The 22420-nt window shown below is 38.6% G+C and overlaps 1 protein-coding gene across 1 annotated transcript in view; it reads left to right on the forward strand.

Annotated features, from left to right (window-relative positions):
- DCC (DCC netrin 1 receptor) overlaps nucleotides 1-22420 on the forward strand; it is a 1194095-nt gene that overhangs the window by 1115096 nt on the left and 56579 nt on the right. The window contains exons 23-25 of the mRNA XM_055127868.1: nucleotides 5338-5497; nucleotides 14597-14823; nucleotides 19297-19413. Of these exons, the coding sequence (XP_054983843.1) occupies nucleotides 5338-5497; nucleotides 14597-14823; nucleotides 19297-19413 (504 nt within the window). The remainder of the gene's footprint in view (nucleotides 1-5337; nucleotides 5498-14596; nucleotides 14824-19296; nucleotides 19414-22420) is intronic.

Genomic DNA, 22420 nt, shown 5'->3' on the forward strand with positions numbered 1-22420 from the left:
GAGCCTCTTAACCTTATGTTCACATTGTTTACCTGTCTATTGATGATACACAGCTATTTGGTCTGTTAGTGAAACAGTAGATCAAAACCTCTCCAAATCAGATTCCAAGAGTCTTGGGTTGTTCTATACCTGACATTGTTCTCTTCGTAGTATTTAAAGTACTCATACTACAGGCCCATTAATGAGTTTATTGAAGCCATGTTGAAGGTTTGTGATAAGAAGCATAACATGTTTTTGTTAAGTCTATAGAAGCATGAAAAGTAAAAACATTATTTCACAAACCTGTTTTATATTTCTTACTAAGGTTTTGGATCCATCAGATTATGAAATATGTATGCTTCTTTAAATTTCATTTTAAAAGGATTAATTTTTTTCTGAGGAAAAGAGAAATGGATAGAGTGCCTCTAATTTGAGAAAGTATATACTCTTCTCTCCATTTTTAAGAAACATCTAGCTCTTGATTACTCAGATATTGGGTACCCTTGTTATGCCAACACTAGGAACAGAGACAGAAGAATACTTTGTTTTTCTTTAATTTAGAATAAACACATCAAATGGAAGAGATTGTACAAAACCATGAAGTCTACTGATGTTTTTAATTTTCATGTTCTGGGCCTAAGCCTCAGACCCACGTGTTGCATCCTTTCCCTCATGATATCTATGTCTCCTTCCTCCATGGAGACTGGATGATGGAAATTGTCAGCTTGTCCCTTCCAGAATCAGACTTTCATAACTCTGGGCTAGGTTAATTTAATTTGTGAGTTTGATATTTTTTATTGGCCACACCAGCAGTGCTGAGAGCTTACTCCTGGCTCTATACTCAGGGTTCACTCTCTGTAGACTCGGGGGACCCTCTGCAGAGATTTGCACTCTGCTCTCTGCTCCAGTGCTTTACCTACTTTGGATCAATCTTTTGACATATTGAATATACCGTTGATAATCATTATTTACAAGTTCCGTGCTTGGAAACTTACCTCCCTACTAAAATAAATTTGGAACTTCCCAAATCCATTCCCAGGGTGCCTTTATGGTGATTGATGGTCTTATGCAGGCAGACATTTGAAACAACCCGTGCTCATGAACCCAGCCAAGACAGATCAAAGATGATGCTTTTGTGTATTGTTTCACCTCTGATCTATAAGCAACTATCCTTTCTGCAGAAAACTGAATGCCCATCTTTCACATTTCTACTTTTTGTCATTGATGGTGGTTTCAGACACTGGAAGGCGGTGCTGAAGTGGTACCTTGTGTCCCTAAGGAAAAAGACTATGACGTGCCTTACAGAAAAATATGGATGTTAATTAAGTTTCACTCAGGCATGAGTACTGTTTACTGTGAGTTCAATACTAATGAATGAACCTTATATATTAAATAAGGCATGCTTAAACAGAAATACATATAAACAAGGTTATATATTGATTGCTTGATAGAAGTATGTCTGGAGGCTCATAGAAACCTAATGTATTTCCTTTAAGCAATACTTAGTATTACCAACTTCAGTGTTTTTGTGACTTTATAAAGCACAACTTCAACAAATAACAAAGATTAAGTGTATCTGAGGAGACCACTACACTTGATTTACTTAACAGCTCTGACAATGTCAGCTACTCTGATTATTCAGCCTGAGAATTGAGAAAATTGGAAAATTAATGACAGGTCTTGAATACTAAATTTTAAGCTGATGGGAACTTTTATGAGGAAGTCATAAAGGCATAGAATCAAAAATTTATAAAAGGATTCCTCCTAAACCTGATTTTTCTGAGGCAAATTTTATCAATATTAATCACACTAACACTCAACACAGTCCAGTCATTATTTCTGATTTTCCTGGATAGAAAGAATAGAAATTTGAAAAATTTATTTAACAGTGTTTTCCAAATGTTCATAAGAAGTATTGCTTTCTATGCCCAATTTTGTCCAAATGGTGAATTGTTATAAAAAATAAGTTGTGCTTTAAAAAGTCTATGAGATCTCTATCTCTATGGCAAGCTCTCACATAAAAGGTTAATTTATTCCAATCAACTAATTTATTAAGCTCAGAAAGGGCATATTGAGATACTACTGTAAAATGACTTTTTAAATTGTAAGTAAAACTATGATACAGAAAGTTCTGACCTTTCATTACTTTTCCTATTCCTCTGTAGTAAATGTAAAAATCACTTCAAGGGAATCTTATTTCTTTCATTTATAATCAGAATCTTTGAACAGAATATGCTCTTTAAAGATTTTGATGGATTTCTTCCATATCATTACATCAGAAATACTTATTATTTCTGGTAATAATGAATCAAGCTTTAAGATTGAATAAATTTTATTTTAAAAAGCAATGATTTGTAATTAATTTGTTATGAGTATTTCAGTATTGATGTAAATACTGTGTTATGTTTATTTGTAAGAAGCAGTTAGATTAACTTTTATGTCTAGTACTACTATTTTTTAAATTATGTAGTTTGTATTCTGCAACTTTAGTAATTCAAATGGTATAGTATGTTATTAAATTGGGCAGTCTATTAGTACTTTAGTAAAATACTGATATTATAAGTAATCACTGCATAAGCACACTGAGGTACTTTGTATTTTTCTTATAATTCTGATCAGACAAGTAATAACAATAAGAATTTCTATTTCAGTTTTATAGATACTAGCACTGGAATGTGAGCAGTCCAGTATTTTGAATGGATATAGAAAGTTAATGGATGTTATTAAAGAAAAACATTGAAACTCAGATAAAAGAAAAATATAAACTCACAGCTTTAGTCCACTTTCTAAATTAATTTATAAATAATGTTGGTATTTACATTTTAAATGTATGACTTATAATGAAATATGATACAGAACAGATATTTCTTTTTTTTTTTTTTGATTTTTGGGTCACACCTGGCTATGCACAGGGGTTCCTCCTGGCTCTTCACTCAGTAATTACCCCTGGCGGTGCTCAGGGGACCATATGGGATGCTGGGATTAGAACCCGGGTAGGCCACATGCAAGGCAAACGCCCTACCTGCTGTGCTATCACTCCAGCCCACAGAACAGATATTTCTAATTGAATCTAATTGATGATTTAAGTAATAATTTAAATGACTATTAGTAATGTTTCAAAATCCATTTATTTATTTTATTGTATCACTGTCATCCCATTGTTCATAGATTTACTTGAAGAGGGTGCCAGTAACGTCTCCGTTTGTCCCAGCCCTGAGATTTTAGCAGCCTCTCCTTACTCATCTTTCCCAATGATTGGAGGCTCTTTTCAGGGTCAGGGGAATGAGACCGTTATTGTTACTGTATTTGGCATATTGAATATGCCACGGGGAGCTTGCCAGTCTTTTCTGTTGTGTGTGTGTGTGTGTGTGTGTGTGTGTCTGTGTTTGTATGATGGCTGTCACTGTCATCACTGTCATCCCATTGTTTTTCTATTTACTTGAGCAGGCACCAGTATCGTCTCTATTTATTTACTTAGGGTTTTTTTAATTTTAATTTTAATTTTTTTTGCTTTTTTGCTTTTTTGCCATGCTCAGGGGTTACTCCTGGATCTGCACTGAGGAATCACTCCTGGTGGTGCTCGGGGGACCATATGGAATTCTGGGGATTGAACTAGGGTCAGCCGTGTGCAAGGCAAATGTCCTGCCCACTGTACTAACCCTCTGGCCCTGTTTATTTATTTTGATTTTTTCATCACACTCAGAGATGCTCAGGACTTATTCCTGGATCTGCAGTCAGGGATCACTCCTGGCAGTGTTCCAGGGGACCACCTAGGATGTCACATATTGAATTCGGGTCAGTCTTGTACAAGACAAATGCCCTATCCACTGTACTATTGCTCTGACCCCTACTAGTTATTATTTTTTAGTATATAATCAAATTCTCTAAAATTTCTATGTTGGTTTTATCTAAAATCAACTTTTACGAGTATAATTGAAACATAAGAAAATATTCATATGTGGAACTTTATGACACTTTTCAAAATTAGTGTCTGATTTTAAGAGGGAGTCATAGATCCTTGACAGGTAGAAAATTAAGTGAATTTTATAGAGAGTTGCCTCAAAGGAATGAAGTAAATTTTGAATGATTAGTGTCAGCTTGTTTTGCACACCAGCAAATAAATGATATTTCCTCATCAACCCAAATCTCTAGTTGTTGTCAGACTGGAATTTTTTGTGTGCAAGGAAGCATTCTTCTTTCCCACCCCATTTTCCACTTAATCACTGTATCACTGTATCACTGTCATCCTGTTGTTCATCAATTTGCTCAAGTGGGCGCCAGTAACGTCCTTGTTGAGTGCTAGTATAGCCTGATGGTGTATCAGGGGCTCTTTCAGGATCAGGGGAATGAGGACTGTATTTGTTTCTGTTTTTGGCATATCGATTTGCCATGGGTAGCTTGTCAGGCTCTCGAGAGGGATACAGGCTTTTGGGGCAGCTAAGGTGAGATGGTGAGCCGGGTTCGGGAGAGTGCGAGTCGTTTGGGCGTGTTGGCACCATTTTGCCTCCAGTTCTTTCTACTTAATATGTAACTTAATTTTTTAATTGTAATATAATTCGCCCAAAAGGATATATCTATCCTTTTAAGGTGCACAATGCAAAGAATTTTAGTATATTCAGAAGGCTCTATCACCTTCATCACTAACTCCTTCAATTTTCAGTATCCCAAAAAGAAAATCTTGTACATATTTACTCTCTCTCATCCCAAGACAAATGCTGATCTACTTCTATCTCTACAGATTTGCCTCTCCTGAAAATTTCACTTCAGTAGAACCATGGAATATATGACCTTTGTATCTGGCTTCCTTCACTTAGCATATCATTTTCATGGTACCTGCATGTTATAGCATGTATGTCATTTTTAATGACCAAATAATAACTGATTTATTAATATGCCACAATAAAAATTCTTTTTACCAGTCAAGGACATTTGGGTGTTTTCCACTGTGGGTTACTTTATATAATGCTGTTATAAAGTTTCTTCCGATACAAGATATTTTTCTTTTTGGGTCACACCCGGCGATACACAGGGGTTACTCCTGGCTCAATCACTCAGGAATTACTCCTGGCGGTGCTCAGGGGACGATAGGAGATGCTGGGAATCGAACCCTATTCCGCAGCTTGCAAGGCAAATGCCCTACCCGCTGTGGTATCGCTCCAGCTCCCTGTACAAGTTTTTGTGTGGACATATTTCTCCTTTATGTTGAGCATATGATTCAGATCTATCTCATTTTTCATTGCTTTTTCCAGTGTCAAGATTTCCCAGAAAAATAGGAGCTCTCCTCTCTTCTGCAGAGCCTGATAAACGCGGGACGGCCACATCTCCCTAAACCTGATAACCATTTGCCTGTTTCCTCAGAGCCACCCATTGGCCAGATGCACCCCCCACATGGTGTCACTCCTCAGAAGAACAGCAACCTGCTTGTGATCATCGTGGTCACCATTGGCATCATCACAGTGCTGGTGGTGGCAGCAGTGGCCGTGATTTGCACCCGGCGCTCTTCAGCCCAGCAGAGAAAGTAGGTAACAGCTGGTTCCAAGGAGAGAGAGCTTGTTGCTAGATATGCAAGTTATTCTTTTGAATTATATATATATGTATATATGTATGTATCTTTTTGTCTTTTTTGGGGGGGGATCACATCCAGCGATGCTCAGGAGTTATTCCTGTCTCTGCACTCAGGAATTCCTCCTGGTGGTGCTTCAAGGACCATATGGGATGCTGGAGATCGAACCCAGGTCAGCCGCGTTCAAGGCAAACGCCCTAGCGCTGTACTACTGCTCCAGCCTCTTGAATTATATTTTTAACGGTTCCTTTCCTGCACTTTTTCATAACGTTCATGTTTCTTTTCTCCTGACCTGGGAAGACAATGGCCTTTTGGCCATTCGAGGCCCAAAACTAAGGGGCTGAGCACTATACTTAGAGGTAAAACCTACCTGGAGATAGAGTTTGCATGTTCATTTGGTTTGGCTCCCTGGATCAGACTCTCCTTTCAAGTGAAGGTAGATGTTCTCTGGAGAATGGATTTCCCATGATTCATGGGTGTTTCTGCCATTACATATACAAGATAGAGATCTGTGTTCCTCTAAAAAGTATTAATCATTTTGATCCTCTGAGCCTTGCGGAGAATGATCCCTGAGCAGAGCCAGGAGTGAGCCCTGAGCACCACAAGGTGTTGCCCCAAAACAAAAAAATAAATTTTTTGTTACAGAATTCTCAAGTTGTACGCACTTGAATTGGGGCAGTTCAGAGCATGTATCTGAAATCAAGCTGAGGAAGTTTCAGATAAAGGGATTAGGAAAGACTCTGAAATTCATTTTTAATTTCACTTGCTAGTTTTCGAAATTACGTTTGCATTCACTGTTTAGTTAGCGAAGACATTTGCAATAGGGCATGATTATTTATTTTTCCTGTTTTCATGGTGAGTAAAATGTCTATGGTTGTACTGTCCCGATGAAGGCTGTATTTCTCTATAGATTTTGTTCCCCTACATAGAATATGTCAGTCTCGTCTGTGTAAAAGTAAGATTTGATGATGGTTTGAGAAATTCTTAAGTTGTCTTAAATCTCACAGTAAGCACTTTGGTAAATGCTTGAAGGTTTTATTTAGAAAATACTGAGGCCTCGCTCTGAGTCTAACTTCTTTTTAAGATCAGAATGAGGCCCAGAATACAGGCTCTTACTTTTCACAAAGCTGACCCTGATTTAGTCTCTAGCAGCCCAAAGTGATCCCTGAGCACAGAGTTAGGAGTAAGCCCTGAACACCACTGGTGTGACCCTATCTATCATCACTCGGATCAGGGAATGAATGCAAGAGTAAATCATTTCATGATGGACTGAAAATCCAATGAAAGTGAATTTACAGCTCATATATTACTGCCAGGTTGGATCGCTTCACCCTACTCCGAACTCTCAACATTTACTCAGCATATTTTCATGTGTTTCTATGTGTTTCATCAGTAACAGACTCATTAGATTTCATTTGTTATCTGTGGATATGATAACAGAAAAGAAAAAGAGAAAAGAAATCTCCTCTTTCAGTTACTTCTGAGGTTTAATTTTGCTTTTCTTGATTTCATTAAGAAACCCTCACCCTGATATCACCACGGTTGAACCTTTTAAAACAAGAAATACAAATGAAAGCAGAATCAATTCCAATCTGAAATGGAAGCAGTGTCCTTTATAGGGCTCTCAGAAAAATGGGGATTTAATGTCATTAATAAGGTGAAGAAACATGTTTGTGGAATTCTTATCTCTTCATCCAGAAGTACTAGAGAATATAACTTTTCCATGTGGCTTATTAGGGTGTCTTAAACTACATAAAATGTATTTTGTGTACTTAAATAAAATGGTGATATTTTATTTAAATAATTATGAATTTTAGGCATTTTATCATCTATGTGTACTTCATATATACTTAATAATGATATTTAAAAAATAATAGAAACCAGGTATACAATACCAGAAGTGAAAACTCAAGTTCTGCTTCTGATCCCTCTTGCATAAATGGCATTTAAGCTAAGGGAAGTGCTAATACCCCATTGTCACTTTCCTCAAATCAGATGTAGGATTAGATGCCTTTTTATCAGCCCCTCTACTTTTAAGTCATAGAAATTCCCAAGGTGATATTATTATATTTTAGAATCATATGGCAGCATTTAGCTTTGAATATTAAATAAAATAACTTTGAAGTTTTCAAGTGCTTTTTGCTAACAGTCTTTTTTTTACTTCCTAGTAGAGTTCTCCCCTTACATTTGTGAGTTAGTGACTACAAGTAAATTTTATGAAAATAAATTGATGTTTTTCAGAGGTTTTAAATAAATAATAGCATTATCCTGATGAAATATAGATTAATAACTGGGAGCATATCTGTAAATATTAAAGACAAAATAATTGACTTTGAGAATACTCTGAATATCCAAGATACAGTAGAAATCTCATTTCTAATATTTATGGAAATGATCAACCACTTATATGACTATATAATATAATATTTGATTATAAGGTTGAATAAATCTCCTCTATGATTTGACATATACATAACTTTTAAATATCACACTTTAAAATTTTGCAAAATTAATTAATTTTAATATTGAGGATCCAATGTATCAACTCTCAAATGAAATTTATTGTTTTAGTGACATTAGCAATCCTTATAAATGATCAATTTTTTAGCATCCTAATTATTTTTCAATATTTATATCTAGAGCACGTTTTCACAGGGTTTTCAATACAAGTTTTGGTTTTGTTTTAATAGCAGTTAGTAGTATAAAATGATCATTATAGAAAATTAAGAGGCCATAATTACCCTTGAGGAAGATTTGTATGGAAGTACCAGGGGAAACATTCACACTTTCCAGTATAAATAGGAATAATGGAAATATATTTTTCTGGTCTACTTGAAATCATTCTGCTCACTAAGTACAGCCCTCCTTCCTTCCTGAAGCCTTCCCTCACCTCACACTGGCGTAGTGTCTCTGTCTCCATCTTCCATTGCACTGGGATAAATTAGCACAGGACTGTTAATCTGCCTTTTGTGATTAACTTGAATTTCAGAGGATGCCTAAGCAGATTATGAACTTAATAAAATACTGTAATATACTGCAATGTAGCAAAAAAATTATGAGATAATAGTGTTTTAGAAATGCCGCGGGAAGAATCTTGAATAAATACTCACGCAGCATTGGTTCTTATCCATTTGCATCCCTGTCAAACTGATTAAAAATATTAAAGAGAGCCTGGTTGATGGCTTCAGTGGTAGATCCACGACCTCCACGTACAAGGCCCTGAGTTTGAGTGTTAGTTTTCTTGGGGGTGGGAGTAGGGCCTCATGTGGCAATGCTCAGGAACTTACTTCTGGTTCTGCTTTCAGGGATCACTCCTGTATGTGCTCAGGGAACCATATGCGGTGGCAGGGATCAAAACTGGGTCAGCTTTAAGAAGACAATTGCTTTAACTGCTGTACTATCTCTCTCATGGCAGAGCCTGGTAAACTACCCGTGACGTATTCAATATGCCAAAAACAGTAACAGCAAGTCTCACAATGGAGACGTTACTGGTGCCCACTCGAGCAAATCTATGAGCAACGGGATGACAGTGACACTGGCTATCCCTCTAAGGCCCAAGTTTGATCTCCAGCACCGCATAGCTCCTCAGCACCTCTGAGTAGAGTCCTGGTGGCCATTAGCATTGCTGAACCCAGCCCCAAATGCCAGGCTTGCACTAGGAATAGGTCCCTGCACCCATCTGACCCCCACGACCACAGAATGTGACTCTATTTAAAATTAAAGGTGAAATGGAAATATACTTCTCTTAGAGTAATAGGTTGTGTGCAAATTAACCTCAAGAGATAGAAAGGCCAGAGGTGTAGTCCAGAGGGTACTTGTCTGAGTTTTTAAATAAATAATAGAATTACTCTGATGAAAATATAGAATATTAGTACTGAGAGCATACCTGTGGCTGAACTAGGTTCAATCTTTGGCACAATATATATTCTCCCCCAGCATAAGAGTGATTGCTGAGCACAGAACCAGGTGTAAGCCCTGAGCACAGTTGAGAGTAGCGCCAAAAAGAGAGAGAGAGAGAGAGAGAGAGAGAGAGAGAGAGAGAGAGAGAGAGAGAGAGAGAGAAGCAGATAATCCAATGGAGAATCATAGAAGAACCTCAGAAGAAATGCTTCCATGTTAATAATGAAACATTCTTATTATTCAGTTCAGGTAATAACTATGTTATGTGTATTATCCTAAGTTCCAAACCAGAGTAACATTCAACATGAACTAAAATATCTCTTCAATTCCCCGCTGAGTTACTGATATTAATAAAAATATTTCTGTTTGACAACTTTTTGTAAATAGAAAGTAAATTAATGGTTGTCAGGGATTGAGGGGTATGGAAAGTCATTGCTAAAGGGCACAGGTTTTCTTTTCGGGTGATAAAAAATGTTTTGGAATTTGATAATGATTGCAAAATTTGTGTATACAGCTATAAACTGAAAGGGTGGAAAAAATATTTCTGTTTAAAGAAAGTCTTTTCATGATTTGTGGTCTATGCTTTTTTCAGGTTTACTACTTGCCATGTTCCAGTGCATGGTACTTACTCCAGCCATTTAGAAATTTCCAGTAGTCATGCCATCTTCTACTCATTTATTAGTTCCAAATATATCACCAGACTGGAGTGATAGCACAGTGGGTAGGGTGTTTGCCTTGCACGCGGCCAACCCAGGTTCAATTTCTCTGTCCCTCTCACAGAGCCCGACAAGCTATGGAGAGTATCCCGCCCACACGGCAGAATCTGACAAGCTACCCTTGTCATATTCAATATGCTAAAAACAGTAACAACAAGTCTCACAATGGAGACGTTACTGGTGCCTTCTCAAGTAAATGGGTGAACAATGGGATGACAGTGCTACTGTGCTACAATATATCACCTACTTTTGTGTCCATAACATGTGGCATAATTCTTTAAATAGTTATATTTTCACATGCCCACAAAATAAATATATTTTTAATTGTATAAACAATGTGTGATACTTGAAAAGTGGAGACAAATTTTTTTCCAGTATCATTAAAAGGAAACCAATCAAATTCTAGGAATAATCTGGCCATCATAGTATGTGCTTGATCAATGGATAGTAACACAGAGAGAGAAAAGAAATTAGTTGGATATTCTCTTATATTGACTTAAAAGTGATCAGAATATCTTATTGGGGAGAGATTTGATGGACAGATACATCTTAAGGAGAGATAAGCATATTAAATACTTGTATTCTAATAGAAAAACCACATGTAAATTTTAAAAATAAGGAAAACCAAACAATTCACTGAGGCAGGGGTTGTCAAACTTTGGTGCATCATATTTCCCAAGAGGGCTGTTAAAGTAGATTGCTTTGCCTTCCCCTTTAAAAGGAGAGTTTAAAGGAGAGTTTAAAGATTTGGGTTGGAGAACACATTCTGACAAGTTCCCAGGTAATACCACTGACCCAAGGGCTATTCCTCAGGAACCAAAGCTCTAAGCTTTTCTGCATATAAAATTTGAAGGTTCCAAAGGTGAGACAGAGACCTCCGTGGACATCTGTCGTGTCAGAGAATCAGAATCAGCAGATGGAGATAAGGCCAAGGTGCCAGCTGTTAACTGCAACTCTTAACACAAATTTCTGACAATTTAGTTACAAGCACCTGTCAGTTTTATTGCTAACTTGCTGGGGCATCAAGGAAGAGGGGCCTTCCTTGTTAAGAGACGTTATGGGATTCAGAAGCATTTGGGTTTTGATAGACTACACACAAAAAGGAAATATAGTCTGTTTAGAGAGCTTTACGTTCTTGACTGGCATTTGGTCATAATTAAAATCCATCAAGTACTGCTTGTGTACTTTACCTCCCTAGATGGAGGTTATTTATCACAACATAGTAAACTTTTCTGATTCAATCAGGTTTGAAAATTTTAAAAATAGACTTTCTTAGATGGTACTTAGCAATGAAGCTCATGAGGAGAGCGGATGAATGAGTAAATAATGAATGAAAGCAAGATAAAATCAGTGTAATACTTTACCTGGAGTTTTAAAAATGTTTTTTTTAAACTTTTGATAAACTTCTTTATCATAGATAAAGACTATGATAAATGTCTTTATCATAGGTTATTTCAAATGAGCTAGATAACTTCCCTATTCCGGGTGTAGGATCTAGTATTTTTCTGTTCGCAGTAATATAAACACATTTTTTTTTAACATTTTAATGTCTGAGAAGATAAGACAAGAGGATGCAGTTTCCAAGTCTGATTATGACATAAACTTTTCTATGAAGTTAATTGTCTAGGACTTTATAAAAGGCAGTATACGAGCTGTACACTAGCTTTCCTACTGGCTTCTAAGAAGTTAATTGCAGAAAGGGCAACTTACATAAAGAACAGTATATGCACTACACACTAGTTTCCTACAGGCTTCTAAGAAGTTAATTGCATGAGGAGTCACTGTCACTGTCATCCCATTGCTCATCAATTTGCTCAAGCGGACACCAGGAACATCTCCATTATGAGACTTGTTGTCACTGTTTTAGGCATATAGAATACACCACGGGTAGCTTGTCAGGCTCTGCCATGCGGGCGACATAATCTCAGTAACTTGCTGGGCACTCCGAGAGGGGTGGAAGAATTGAACCTGGATCAGCCTCGTTCAAGGCAAACGCCCTACCCGCTGTGCTCTTGCGCCAGAATAGCACTGTCTGCACTGCTCACTAGTCCCCACAGACAGAAGTGCAACAAATGAATGGTGAACTGAGCATGATTATCTTCAGCATAAGAACATGATCGAGTGATTGTTAGGAACCACTGTCTGAAGTCAGTCCAGGTTGCTGCTGGGAAATCTGTAAAATGCAGGTAGTTGTTGGAAAAAATATTAGAGCAGAAGAAAGGTATTATTTGTCTACCAAACTACTAGGTAGATATTAAGTGTGTGGCGCTTTGTCTCCAATTCTTGTCAACATGTTTAAAGAAAGACAAAAAGGTTGTTAATGGAAATTTAGCCAAAACACCATTAAACATTCATTAATTGCCGAGTATGTGCAGAGGTTCCTGTGCAGTAATTGGGAAAATGAAGCTACTCTTCACGGCCTGGCACACTTGCAGTTTTCACCTGGAATAGTGTGAACTGCTTCACAACCAGGAAAGCAGGTTTTTCTTTTCTTCCTTCTGTTTATTTATTTTTTTAATTAGCCATCCATTGCTAGTGAGGAAAGTGAGAAAAAGATCTTTTCTCTGGGCTTCCCTCAAAAGTTAGAATTTCATTTTTTTCATTTCTGTTTTCTTTTTTGTTTGTTGTTTGTTTGTTTGGGCCACACCTGGTGATGCACAGAGGTCACTCCTGGGTCTGCACTCAGGAATTATTCCTGGTGGTGCTCAGGGGACCATATGGGATGCTGGGATTCGAACCCGACTCAGCCACGTGCAAGGCAAACACCCTACCCGCTGTGCTATCGCTCCAGCCCCACATGGTCTTCATTTCTCCTTGGAAAAGACGTTATTACTTTGAAAGCAACTGAAAGCTACATTGGGAGCTTTTCAAAATTATGGAGCTGTAGATCAGACATTGAAAATGTTTGTAAAAAACGCCAAAGTAAATATTCTAGGTTGTCGGAGGCCATATGGTCTTTGCAGCTACTCACATACCTTAGTAGTCATGAGTGAGTTTTACATGAATCCAATAAAAACTTATTTGCAAAACCAGCAGTGGAAAGATTTGGCCTTCAAGCCATAGTTTACTGACCCTACTCTAAGGAATGGCTAACGACAAACATGCTACATTTAGCATGCAGAGAACATTTAAATCTCACTACCCACCCCCAAGAAGAGACTACCACTGAAAAAGTCTACTTAATTTCTTTGGGTGGGGAGGGGGTGGTTTTGATGCAAAACTTCAGGACAACCAGCTGCATGCACAGCAAGTGCCTTGCCCTCTGTACTAGGTATCTAGTCCTTTTTTCCCCTAACTTGATGTAATATTGATTTGCAAGAGAGTAAGTCTTAGTATATGATTTGCACCTTTCCAAAATGTATGTTATTGCATTATCCACCACACAGGTTACCAACATCCCTTTACTACAGTCCATTGGAGACCCTCCACCCTTTTAACACTCTTCCCCATTGCAGAACCTCACAAGGGTCTGTTTCCCTCATTTTTGGCAGTCCCTGGCCTTTGTTTCTTTACATCCCTTATATGAGTGAAAACATCTGATGTTTGTTTGTCTACTGAATAATTTCTCTTAGCAAGAGCTCTTCCATCCCCACTCGTGTTGTTTCTTAGATCCAACTATGCAGTGTTGTTCCTTTGTGTATATACATCACATCCTTTTCTACTCACTTGTTATTGGGCACTTCTGTTCTTTCCATACCTTGGCTATTGTGAACAGCACAGCAATGAGCAAAGGTGTGCGTTATCTTTTTGCATGATTGTTTTTGTGCTTCTCAGATAGCTATTTGCGTCCTAAAATCTTATTGTGGACAGGAAGAGACATTTGAAGCATACTTCCAAGCTGCATTTTGCTCTTTGCAAAGGAAGGCTCTTACTGCATTTGAATCCGGACACTTAGCAGAGTGTTTTATTCTTTTCCGAATATCCTCATTCTGCCTTTTGTCTTCCAAGAGCAAGATTTTCAAATTGCACATTAAAGTGCACAGCTGCGGCAGAGACATTCTTCTAAGACCCAATCTTGGCTGTTGGCGCAGCTCCTGGCCTTATTTCTATCTGCCCTTTCAAAGCAACCCCTTCTTTTATCTACTAAACAGATGCTGCAGCCAGGTACCTTGTGCGTACCTCCATAGACTGGCATATGGCTCCATCTAACCCTTTGTCACCTGGTGCTTGAGTTTGCAGCGGGGGAATTGTAGGAAGACTCTTGCTGGCAGGCAGCCGAGGCACTGGGGGTGCAGCACCAGGGCCCCGATAGTGTGGGAAAGCTCCAGGGGAGGAGAGGAAAGGCAGCCAAGACAAGTCTGCCAATTCCTGGATGTTGGAGATTTCCTCCTGGGAGCATTTGTTTCCTTTCCTGCTTCTACCTTGAACTGACTGACAAAAAGGAGAAAGGACTATTGAACAGAGACTCCTACATTTGCCTTCCATTTTTGTTCTATAGGAAACGGGCCACCCACAGTGTTGGCAAGAGGAAGGGGAGCCAGAAGGACCTCCGGCCCCCTGACCTTTGGATTCATCATGAAGAAATGGAGATGAAAAATATCGAGAAGCCATCCGGCCCTGACCCTGCAGGAAGGGATTCCCCTATCCAGAGTTGCCAAGACCTCACACCAGCGAGCCACAGCCAATCAGAAACCCAGCTGGGAAGCAAAAGTACCTCCCATTCAGGTAATTGTCCTCTGGACATCCCATTCTGCATCCCACAGGGGATTTCTCCGCTCCTTATTTTATGACAGCATCCTTGCCACTACTTTTCAGGTCAAATACCAATAGTTAAAATAATATCACATAATAGCTTTATATATGACTCATATTTTCCTTTCCTTATCTTGTTGCTGCCCTTCTAGGATTGAAAAAAAGTTTGTTAAAACATCTAAGAGGGTTTAGTACAATTGCAAAGTATTGAAGTGTGAAGCCTAAATGAATTGATTATTGTTTCTTAAATCTTAAACAAAAGGCAGGTCAAGGCAATAGATTTTTTTTTATTGTCTTAGTGTCTAGATATTTAAAAATTTGACTTTAAAATTTTTCAGTTTTTTGCTTTTTAAAATATGATATCAGGGACAACTGAAGTATGAAACCATTGACTTCTATTTATTTTGTCTTTTTATCAGGATGGTCAGTAATCATCCTCATGAATTCTATGGTCATTTTCATCACTATCTTAGTTTTTGTGGGGGTCTGAGGGGAAATGGGGTCCCACCTCATGGTGCTGAGGGCTCACCCTTGGCCCTGTGTGTTGAGACCAGTATGACAGTGTTCAGGGCCTCTGTGTCATGCTGAGGGAAAACTAGGTCTTGTCTCATTCAAGACAAGGACCTTAGTCCTTCAGCTATCTCTCATCAAACTAGCCCAGGACTAGGGAATCTCTCTCAAGAAGCTCTTGGAATACAAGTAGAAATGAGGAAAAAACTCACTACTTAATTAATTTGTGGAGAACAATTCATTTCCAGGGTAACCATGAATCTAGAAATTAGTTGTAAATTCTATTTCTGTGAGATCTCATGGTTTTCAAATGTTCACAAGCATTGAAACAAGCAAGTACTTGCAAACAACAAAAAAGTCTGGCTTACTCATGGTGTGTTAGAAATATGACTAGCGGATGCTCTTAAACAAATTGGAAAATTTTCAGTTGCCTGAATGTAAAACAAATCAACTAGACCATCTCATGTTAAAATTACATATACAAGGACTTCAGTTACTTGATTTTCAGCCATGAATTGTTGCATCTTTCTTGTCTAGATCTTAGATGACTCAGACACCCTACCTCATTTACTACATTGTAGTCTAGTCCCATTAAAAACTACAATCTAAAATTAAAATTAAATTTTTCCTTTCCTTAGGACCAACTAGACTTTGGAATTCATACTGGTATCATACATTTACTTAAATCCTCCAGAACCCAGGGGTGAGATAGAGAGGTGAAGTGAGACGGGGGAGGGAGCACATTCTATTTCAGAAACACCTGTCCCATTTTCTGCTCTTCCTACATAGCTGCTCTCCCTCACTCTGTGGGTAGAGAGGTAAGTGAGAAGGAAGGAAGAAAGGACAGTTAAAAGTTCTTTTCTTTATGGGACACCAAAATTGTCCTCAGGTAGCAACCAATCTTCCTTCCTTCCTTCCTTCCTTCCTTCCTTCCTTCCTTCCTTCCTTCCTTCCTTCCTTCCTTCCTTCCTTCCTTCCTTCCTTCCTTCCTTCCTTCCTTCCTTCCTTCCTTCCTTCCTCCCTCTCTCCTTCATTCCTCTGTCCCTTCTTCCTTTGTCCCTTTCTTGCTTATTTCCCTTCCTCCCCTTCCTTTTCCCCTCCATCACTTCCACTTCCCCTTCTCTTTCTTGCTTGCTTTCTTGATCTCATTCTTTTCTCTTTCTTCTCCCATACTTCTCTCCTACCATCCCTTCCTCCCTTCCTCCCTTCCTCCCATCCTTTCCTCCTACCCTCTTTTCTTCCTTTCCCCCCATCCTTCCACCCTTCATTCCTTCCCTCCTTCCCTCACTACATCCCTCTCTCCCCTTTTTACCTAGGTGTGCTTGAGCTTACTCCTGGCTCTGTGCTCAGAATAACTCTTGGTGTGACTAGAGGTCTCAATATGAAATCTGGGTTGCAAGGCTAGTGCCTTTCCTGCTTTCTCCAGCCCCTGAAACACAGTCAGTATGAGACCGTGTGTATTTCTCCACCAGAAAAGTCTTTGAACTAAAATGTCAAATTCTTAAACTTCTTGCACCAGGGCAGTTCTCCCCATTACCCCCAGTTACTCCCCATTACCCCCAGTTACTCCCCATTACCCTATTACTGTTTTTCTGGTGGGTCAACTGCACTTGGAGTGGGTGAGATCCAGCAAGGGAACTCAGCCTGAGCAACATTCCAAGTGTCTCCTTGGTTCAAAGGAAGCTTTTATCTCAGGCTAAATGATGCAAGAGTTTCTTTCCACCACCATCATCTCTCCACTGATCTCTTTCTCTGTTTAAACTCAGACCAACTGGCCCAGCTGCATCGCAGTTTTCTCCCTGGAGAATGTCTGAAGGCAGAGTTTTGTTTTAGGGACAGACACACTTTGTAGGTGTTTATTCTTTCAGCTTTGTTCCTCCCTCATTCAGTAGAGAGCATAGAAATGCCTCTAAGCCTTCAAAGGTTTTGTCAATAATTTCAAGGGCTCTCTTTCTTGACTTCTCATTTTAACTTCTGCACATTGATGGGATACTTGGGGCAGCCAGAATCATTTTGATGTCTCTTAATAAGTACTGGAAGTTCAACTCCTGGTGAGAGCTGTTTTCTTTAAAACGAGAGGATCTAATTTAAGGACTCTAGGTCTAATTTAAGGACCTACTTAAACAATGCTACAATAACAGTGAGGGCAGCACTCAAGACATAGCATGATTGCACTCATTTGTGGGATATGAAAAAACATAGTCTGAGACTAATACCCAAGGACAGTAGAAACAAGGGCCAGGAGGACTGGTCCACAGTTGAAAGATTGACATGGGGGTTTGGGAGGTGGAGAGGGCAGACAACATAGACAAGGGATGACTATGACAATGATAATTGGAAATGATCACTCTGGAATGAACTGAATGCTGAAAGTAAGTAAAGGAATAAACATAACCTTTCTGTACCTGTCTTACAAATCATAATGCCCAAAAGTAAAGAGAGAGGGGGGATGGGCAGTGGGGAGAGAGAGAGATAGAAGAAAAGTGCCTGCCATAGAGGCAGGTCGGGGTTGGTGGTGGGTAGAGGGAAACTGGGGACATTGTTGGTGGGAAATGTGCACTGTGAAGGAATTGGTGTTGGAACACTGTATGACCCAAACCCAGTCATGGAAATTGACTGTTTCATGGGGTCTGGTCTAACAGACAACACTCCATTTTAATGAACAATGAATGCACTTTTAAGTGCTATGGTTCGATTAGAAAACTAAATATTTTATTATTGGTATGGACTTTTCCCTTCTGTACATGATTTCTTAGATCAGTCTTAGATGTCTTCCTTGCTTCTTTCTTCCTTTTGTGGAGCTTTCTAATATCCAGCTTTCTGCAATGTCTTTGTTAGAGCATCATGAGTTGTAGCTCTACCGATTTTGTTTTGTATTTACAGGAAAATTTAACTTGTGCTCTATTTTAGTTGTGCCAAAGAAAATGTGACTTACAGAAGTTTTGTTGTCTAATTTAATTCATATCATTTTAACTTAGAGTATTATTTTTGCTTAGAGTTTTATTAGCTACAATTTTAATACAAATATAGTACAAAATTTTTTAAGTCATGGAAATAGTATAAAAGTTATAGAAAAGAGTAAAGAATAAATTACTCATACCAAAATTCCACTTTGTCAAAGGAGAGCAATGTAAAAAATGTTATATGATCTTTGTGTACTCATAATTTGTTAATATGCATGCATTCTGTATGCAAATATATAAATACACATAAGTAAGCACAGAAAATGTATAGGCATACATATTATTCTACATGTCCATTTATAAGTAAAATTGCATGATACTTTCTGCTTGGAACTTTAGTGTTCTCCTTTTCAGCATTATTAATAACTTGAATTCCACACATATATTTTTATTAATGATACATTAGCATAGTATTTTATGAAATTATAATAAATTACAGAAATATGAACTGGATGTTGGTAAACGCAGTTGGTTAGAGCATGATGCTAGTGAATTATAGAATTCTGTATAGCTATACTTTTGAAAAACATAGTTTATATCTTATATATTTATAATAAGATTTAATGTCTTTGTACCTCAAATACTAGTTGTATACACTATAGTCAATTTATACAGTTGAATGTTATGGGACTTTTAAATACTATATTCCTCACATTTGTTGACAAAGAAAGGTATTCATATTGTTTTCTTAAGTACATCATAAAACAGCTTTATGGTATAATGCCACTTCTAAAAGTTAAATGCATTCAACATACCAATTTACACTCAAAGGCAAACATTCTAAAAAACAAAACGTAAACACTGATTCTGGGTGATGAAGTTATGGTAAATTTTATTAGTATTTAAGCAATGAGACCATGTTGACTGGGTAACAAGAAAGTAAATAGTATATAGATCCTCATTCATGCGGGATGCCTAAAGCGTTGCTTAATTGAAGGTGACTTTCACAGAGGGATGTTTCACTTTCTTTCAGGACAAGATACAGAAGAAGCAGGAAGCTCCATGTCCACTCTGGAGCGGTCACTGGCTGCACGACGAGCCACCCGGGCCAAGCTTATGATCCCAATGGATGCCCAGTCCAACAACCCTGGTGAGTTAAGTATTGGTTCCACAGGAAGAAATGAAGTGCTTTCATATGTAACTTCTCTATGTCAAATCATCAAAAACTAAGTTTCCTCTGCATCTTCTGGGTCAATGGACAAACTGGACAATGACTCAAACTATATCATTATGATTAGAAACCAGAGATCTAATTATTATTTAAAACTATTACATTTAAAGAGCTTGATTGTGTCTGTGGTACAGAGCCATGTGGTTTGTCAACTGGCAAACTGGTGGCTCCATATTTAAGGAATAGTTTCTAAAAGTGTTTTTAAACTTTTTCTAAGTGGTTCAACTTTCAGGCTTAAGTAACCTAGCACCCTTGAGATGAGTGTTGACAGATATGCACTTAGTACTCACTTGTTAAAGTCTCCTGTCACACTGCCAATTCCACTAAAGATATTATCAACTAGGGATCACTTCCTATCTAATTATATCTATTATCAGCCTTGGAAATTATAACTCGGTGCAGACAATCCATCTCATGCCCTACATGTGGGCTCCTTTATGATATCGGTACCAATAGTAGTGTCTTCCCTCTTCAATTCATCAATTCTTTATTATAGACTAAACCAATAATTGCACCCACTACAAATGTCTACTTCTATCATCCCTTTTCTATCACTTTATTGCTTTCCTGCTAACTTATCTTAGTACCCCCTTGCCAATAATTCTTCAATTCTACTAGGACTTCTAATACATTAACCTGGCCACCTTTCCATTGTCCCCCTCTGTCTTCCTGGCCTCATTTCCCACCATACTCAATTTAGAACACATAGTCATTTATAATTTCATCTGAGTAACCCTCTTGTCTCTTGACTCTTTTTCCACCTCACACTCACCTAGGAAAAATAAAAATATCAACTGTGGCTATATTAGTTCTTATACCAATTCTTACCACGGACTCTAATAGGTGACTGAAGAAAAAATACCTAACTGTCTTACCAGACATTTAGCCCCACAGATTGCGGGTGACCTGTGATCTATTTGGAACTTTTTTTAGTTATTCATTGTCTCATATTGATAGCAATGACTTTCAACTGCTGGCTTATAAGATCAGTGCTAGTCTGCAGACCTTTCCTGTGGGTGAAAAGTTATTGCTGCTTAATAGATGGATTCTCAACTGCCAGTCTGCAGTTATAAAAAGGTTGAAAATCACTGTTACAGAATGAATGCTTTCTATCTATTCTTAATTCTCAGCCTTTCAATACCACTCTCCTTTTCCAACTCCCAATGGATGTTCTTGCATCTTATGCCACTAAAAATTGAAAAGCACCGGAAAAGAAGCATTTGTGAGAAAGTACCCTTACCTTCCTTCAAATCTAGGTTGATCCGTCTGGGCTAAGGCAGCCCTTTCCCTTGTCTCCATCTCTCTCAACACTCAGGACTCTTCTGTAACTATTCTTCACTCTCCTGCATGGTGCGTTTCCACACGTACTGATAAAGCCAGAAAGCATCTCAATGTTCTGCTATAGTTCCTCTTTTAAAGTTCTTGTTTTACAGCACTAGGTACCACCTCGCTCTTCAACTAAAGAGTTTTCTAATTTTTCTGTAAATTTCCTTTAAAAGTTGCCTAGAGTTTTCTTTTCTTCTTTCTCATCTTCCTTGTTTAGATGAGATTTTTGGCCTTTCTTCACTGTATCCATTGACCTCGATGGTGAAGTTATCTCTACACTGGTCAATGGTCAGTTTTCAGATTTGCTCTTTATCACTGACTTGTAGTACCAACTACTGGTTTTCTTCTTGTCCTATTGGCTGTCCTTTCTCGGTATCCTTTTCTTTATTCCTCCTGTCACTGAGTCGCTGTGTATAGACCGGATGGTGATGGCTCCTCCTTGTGCTCTGCTTCTGTGTGTGCCGCTGTGCTCTCTTCTGTCTGTCTCTCTATCTCTATCTCTGTCTCTGTAGTCTCTCCTCTGGTCTCTTCCGACCTCTCTCTGTCTCTGATTCTGTGTCTTCTCTCTGCTTCTGTGTCTTCCCCTGTGTCTTCTGTCTTGTCTCGGTTTCTTCTCTCCACTTCTGTCTCTTCTCTTTGCTTCTGTCTTACCTCTGCCCTCTTTATCTTCTCCTCCACTTCTGTGTCTTCTCTCCTCTGTGTCTTCTCTGCTGCTTCTGTCTTGCCTCTCTCTTACCTCTGCAAGCAGAGAGAGAGAGAGAGAGAGAGAGAGAGAGAGAGCCACCCCGAGAGCCCCGAACAACAACAACACCACACACATCATCGCACCCTTCCACACGTGCGCCTTTGTATTTTTTACACCCAATTATATTACAGCTCCGTCCCTCATGGAGAGCCCGACAAGCTAACAAGAGTATTCCACACACATAGCAGAGTCTGACAAGCTCCCCAGGGCATATTCGATATGTCAAATACAGTAACAACAATGGGTCTCATTCCTCTGACCCTGAAAGAGCTTCCAATATGGCACCGTTTAGAGGGATGAGTAAGGAGAGGCTGCTAAAATTTCAGGGCTGGGACAAATGAAGACATTACTGGCACCCACTCGGGCAAATAGATGAACAACAGGATGACAGTGATAACAGTGATACAGTGATACAGTTCTTGAGTCAGACCCTATGAAAAGGCTCATTTATCTACAGCTTAAAACTACTCTTGGCCTTAGGGTGAGTTGTGTACACAGAAGACTTTCAGTATATAAATTAGATAACACAACTCCTCTGGGTTTTCCAAGAAAGTAAACCAGAATCCATTTAGTTACTTTACTACACTCCACCAGGTGTCATATGATCCAAGTTCTGACTCCGTCTGACTTCACCTCAGCTCTAGCCTTATTTAAGTGCCAATGCAGAGTTCTTTTCTCATCCTAACTTCGCAACTTTTCACTCACTATTTTCTTGGCCTAGAATCTCTTTTCACTGATTCCTTTGTGTCTTCGCTTTTATGTTATTCTGTTCTCTGTTCAGCCACTCCAGCCACAAGCAGATCTTGCCTGAGCATTGCCTCACTCCTTTGTCACTCCACGCTCTCTTTCTGATTC

Source organism: Sorex araneus, chromosome 2 (genome assembly GCF_027595985.1).
Source record: "Sorex araneus isolate mSorAra2 chromosome 2, mSorAra2.pri, whole genome shotgun sequence".
NCBI lineage: Eukaryota > Metazoa > Chordata > Mammalia > Eulipotyphla > Soricidae > Sorex > Sorex araneus.